We start from the raw sequence: 5,418 nt of genomic DNA, 5'->3' as shown, positions 1-5,418 counted from the left end.
ATCACCAGTTTGGCCGACTTGTGGCCCAGAGGAACCACCTGCAGATAGAAGTCACCCTGCCTCAGTCGGACTTTATGTAGAGGAGCAAGCTGCAGAACCACCTTCTCATGGATGCATAGCGGCCAGCCCTCATGATAGAGCAGCAGGCCTTTAAAACGTAGCTGGAAAAAAAAAAAACAAGCAAAAAGACTATAATTTCACCAATTATCATTGCAATTGTAGACAGCTAAATTGAACAATTTGAGCTAAAATCAACTACTAAAAACTTGGATTTGGATTTCTGCATTTTGGATTTAATGCATATTATGCATTGCAAGCTAGGCCACTACTAAAATGACATATGTTGCTTTACACAACTACATGTATGTATACTTTACTTTGAGGAATAAAGACACCAAACAGGCATCAGTCCTTCACTTCTGAACCAGAGTTTCAAATTCCAGCCAGTCTTAGATTCTCGTTTACAAGATGCTCTGAATGTTTTCCGAACAATAATGAACTCTGTGTCTGACTTTCCCCACCCTCTCATATTCCCACTCCAATGATTTCCAAATACTTATTAAAGCATTTCAACTATGTGGTTTTCGGCAGAAACAACAATGAATGGCAACACATCAACAAAAAGTATTTTATTCACAAATGTGTGTTGATGTACATACACTGCTCTGAATGAGTTCCTCTGGTTTCTCTTGCAGTCCCTGGTATATCAATTCATCAAGGTCTCACTCTCCAGTTTACTTACACATGTCTCCTGTTGGATGGTCTGAAGGATTCTCTTAGCTGGCAACAGGTAATCAATAAAGCAGCGGAGCCCGTCGCCGCGATACTGCCTCTCCACAACGCTGAAGAGCTGCCAGAGGACGGTGGCTGCAGTAGCGCTGAAGGGTGGATACAGGGTGGAGAGGGTACTCTGAATGCAGCTGTCCAGAGACTCTGAGTCCTGTCATTGCGACAGAAAAAACAGAAGACATTTGTAAGGCATGAAAATGTTATGAATTTCAGTTTGTTTCAAAGTTTTTATTACACTTCTGGATTCCTAGTGATGGTCAGGAGGGGACCAAAGGGGACTCTCCACTGGGCAGACACAGATATACACTGGACAGGAAGTCAGAGGAAATATCCCACATATTGACCTTTCCATTAGTGATGGAGGAAACACCTGTGATTGTGACGTCACGGACAGTGGACAAAAACTGGAAAATCTCAGCATCTCCACCATTTTCCTATGTGATCTACATGTAATAACACTTTTGTCGTGCACATTCGGAGTAGATCAGTAGGGATGTCGGTTGAGCACCACACCTTGTTTTTTCACCCTAGTGTGTCAGGAACCATGGCTTCGATTTCACCCCTTTGCCTGCTAGACTCTCCCTCACCCATCCTCTGTGACAGGAACTCTGCTGCTGATTACAGGCCGGTGGCAATGACATAGCCTGAGAATTCCGGCAGGGCAGCAGAAGCTTCCTTCCTGCAGTTGAAACGGGCCTGTGCTGTCCATGTGCTGATTTGTTTAGCATTCTTGGAACCATGTTAGAAAGCGAGCGAATGTAGCAACACGCACTACGACTCCACAACAAGGCACGCGTTGTTGAAGAGGGATCTTCAGCAGCTAATTTCTGGTGTCTTCAGAGACAAAACGCCCACCTTCATCAGCATTCAGACTGTGTTGCAACAATGTTGCAGGACATTACTCACTGGTTCACTAGGGAGGAGAAGAATAACAAGGCGTTTTGTGAAGGAAAGATAACAATGGGAGGAAGGCCTTTACTACATATTTTTAAAGCACACAAAACGTCCTTCAGGTTCAGGTTCCAAATGTACAACTGACTCTGTCACACGGAAGGTTGTAAATGTACTTCACCTACAGACTTCAAAATCTGGCAAACACATGACTGCGGACAACAAATGATCCTTCAAGTCTTTGAAAGCGCAGGACAAACATGGAGTCAATTGGTGAGGTTTAAACTGGCACGAGAGTTATTTTACCTGACTAGCCTCAGTAAAACAGCTTTAAATAGCCTCCAATCCCAGCATAGGCGGGACAGGACTTCTCACTGTGGGTCTTGACATGTCCCTATTCTGCGGCCATAGATGTGGAGAGGTGTCCTGCACTCTTGGACCTGAAGCATTTACTGCGGCTACCCTTGAAGCTCCTCTGTGGAGGAACTGGGTGCATAATTAATGGCCTTGAAATCTGCATTCCAGGTGGAATGGTGCTGACTTAGCCTTGGGTAAAGCAGACTGGCATCTGTTACAGAAGCAGCCAAAACAAACAAATGCTCTGCGTTTCACATACTTTTTGGTCATCAACACTGTATAGTCTACAGTCAAATACTGCTACATTTTCCACAATGAAGGACCATAGTAGAATAATAAAAAGAAGCAACACCCTGTAATTTCAAGTTTGGATCTGACCAAATTACAACGTGGAGCTCTTTACCGGCGGGCGAACACGTCGCACGTGAACACACGTAAGTTTAATTGAGAGAAGCTATGTGGTTCTCCGCAGGGGTCAGTTGTGGTAACACATTTCAGACAGTTCCCAAGCTGACCCCAGTCACCCTGAAATAGCTCACCCTGTCCGGTCCACTCTCTCCATCCTGTGACAGAAGCAGATGAATTTAGTGGGTCAAGGACACAAAGGAGCTGCACACCAGGCCTCCAGTGGAGCATGAAGCCACAGAGGGAGCGTAACACGAGACCCCCACGGGTCTGGGCCACTGTCCCACAGGGCTATGCTGAAGGACTGATAGCAAACAAAGGGCACAGGTTTCACAAACCTGCCCATACTATCCAGGTGCCAGGAGAGAGCTCCAAAAGCCAAAATCACATCAAAAGGTACTTTTAATACATCTATTCATTCTCATTTTTATCAAAGTCAAAGGATGTCTAGAACAAAGGATGCAGGCAGACTGCAAATGGGGGTGTGCTTCAGGTTGCCTGTGTGAGGTCTCCTAACACTAATGTGAAATGACACAAATTGTGAAGAATCTTTAGAAAGGTCCCTAAATGAGTGTCCCTAAATTCTTACTTGAACTGGGATTGCCTGTGATAAACTGTGCAGGCTTGTCCATCAGCCCCTTTGTGCCAAAAGGAATTTTGAAAACACTCCTCGCTGTCTGCAATGTACAGCATAAAACCTACTGTGGCATGTACCCCTCAAACATAAACATGTGAAAAATCGAAAATCTGACATATCTGTAGTGTTGCTGGGTATCTATTTGAAAGCTTGGATTTAGTAAAGTGGATGAAAATATGGCAGATTATAATGGAGAAACATTCAGCATTTGATAATGTCCCTGAAAAAACCATGCAATATTCCTATCACTGACTGGGTATGAGGAAAATAGAAACACCACTTTCACAGAACGAAAACTAGAAAACCATCCAAATTAATGTATTGTGCTCAATGGAACATGCATAAATAGGACATGGGAAGGATACGCTCCAAGGCAAGAGAAAAAGTCCAGTAAACAATGAGGCTGGACAAACAGCATGGGAGCCAACAACACAAATGCAGAACTGAATTTTGGTTTATCAGTAATATGTCTGGGTTTAAGGAAGAGACACTCGTCCTGAGATAAATGAACAATGGTGCTTTGCATTATGCAGACAGAAAGAGCAAGAGCTGAAAGAATTGAAGAATTCATTAGGAATGTGAATAAAAATACTGTCAGTTGTCCTTAAAATAATAATACAATGCAAAGTGGACAAGGGTTAGAGTGATGAGTGTGGTTTTCAGACACTGGGAAAGTCCCACTGATGCTCCCAGCCTACAGTCTACAGGCTCACTCAAAGTATCACTCAAAGTATCCTAGTAGGTGAAAAATCATCGCATCTGCATTTATTAAATTAAGGACACAAACCAAAATGTATAGCTGCCCTGACAGCTGCACGGTGCCTCAGATGCCAACAGGACACAAAAACTTTCCATACAGACACTGAAATACCAGCTGCTTAATATCTGTGAAGTGAAGTAGGCGTCTTCTGACTGTGGCGGGCAGTCCTCCAAAATGCACATCTCGCAAAAATCACTTTCTAAAGATACCGTTTCAAAGTATCTAAAGCGACAGCTATACCACCACTGGTTAAATATAAAGTTCACATCATATTATGTGGATAAGGTTCACAACATATAATACCATTTTCATTCTTAAAATCTGCATTGCCTACCTTTATGCTCAAGTAATTATCACAGCTCCGCGATTTTGTCCTGGAGTGCATCTTGTGGAGTGACAGCATTTGCATTTGATGTGAAGCCCGGCAAAAGCAAGCATATAAACAGACAAGTCGAACCCAGTAAGTCCAGGTGGTGGCAGATTTGTCATTTCTAAGGGTGTAAGACTTTTTCTGTGGCCATTACGCTCTGTCTGTCTGATTCTCTTTCTTTCACTACTTCTCCTGCTCCTGCTCCCACAATGCTGTCCCGGTGAGTGAGTGGGACAGAGTCTCTCTCTCTCTCTCTTTCTCTCTCTCTCTCTCCGCCCTATAGTCACTCCAGCAAGCCTCTCCCAGTTGGAATATTCACACTGATGTAATTTCCTTTACCATTCAGAAAATACACACACACACACACACACACAAACCGCACACACAAAAAAGCAACAACTAATATCATCTTTTCCTCTCAAAGGTATTGCTCCCCCACCCTGTTTGCTTCTCTTGACAACCCTAGACCCCCTCCAACCTGCCTACCTACCCCCAGTGGTGCTTCTTTGTCCACACAATACAAATGGACTAGGGTTTCAGCTTATTCTGCTGGTTTCAGTGAAAGAAAGAAGTGGGGGGAGTTTAAAAAAAAAAAAAAAAAAGAAAACGAAGACATCAGCACACCACAGTGGCTCAGGTCACGCGCTACAATGGCACTTCTTTAAATCTAGTCGGGGAATACCTAATCCCTTCACCAGGACCGATACAACATGGCATGCATGCGCTGGTTATCTTTCCTCTGAAGTCATCTGGGCACTGGTGAGTCCCGGTGGGACGCAGGGGGACGGTTGCTCCAAGTTTTATCTGACTTATCTTATCTGATATTTGGTGCAACATCCTTTTCCACCTCTTCGTGAAAAATTACTGTAAACTTACCAATGTACTGTAATGAAAGAAATATAATTTAAATGATTTATGGAACCTGCCAATAAAATGTGGTGTCGTGTGATGTGGTTCCATGGGGTAAACACAAATAAAAGCAGAGATGAGCTTTTATTTACAGTGTAAAAACTAAACTCAAGAACAAGCCAGTGTACCAGCGCTGAGATGAATTCATCCTCTGCTTTGTCACACTTCTGTTCACTTGTGTCCAAAAATTCCCTGAGCTTACTGAGCAGTAGTTTACCTGCAGGTTTGTGAGCAGCATCAGACACACATACACACACACACACACACACACACACACACACAATCACTGTATCTCCATGG

At 43.5% G+C, this 5,418-nt stretch overlaps 1 protein-coding gene across 1 annotated transcript; it reads right to left on the bottom strand.

The window, feature by feature from the left end:
• Positions 1–18: 18 nt before the first annotated feature.
• LOC114775711 (rho guanine nucleotide exchange factor 40-like) lies at positions 19–4,423 on the bottom strand (the record flags this gene model as incomplete). Its single annotated transcript, XM_028966588.1, has 3 exons — positions 4,174–4,423; positions 743–940; positions 19–161 (listed from the first exon to the last, which is right to left on the bottom strand). Coding segments are annotated over exons 1-3 (416 nt in total), but the record flags the coding sequence as incomplete, so codon positions are not given.
• Between the last annotated feature and the right edge of the window lie 995 nt (positions 4,424–5,418).

The sequence above is a fragment of the Denticeps clupeoides genome, unplaced genomic scaffold (genome assembly GCF_900700375.1).
Source record: "Denticeps clupeoides unplaced genomic scaffold, fDenClu1.1, whole genome shotgun sequence".
Lineage (NCBI taxonomy): Eukaryota > Metazoa > Chordata > Actinopteri > Clupeiformes > Denticipitidae > Denticeps > Denticeps clupeoides.
The sequence above is the reverse complement of the archived record's forward strand: the minus strand, read 5'-3'. Positions and strand labels throughout refer to the sequence as shown.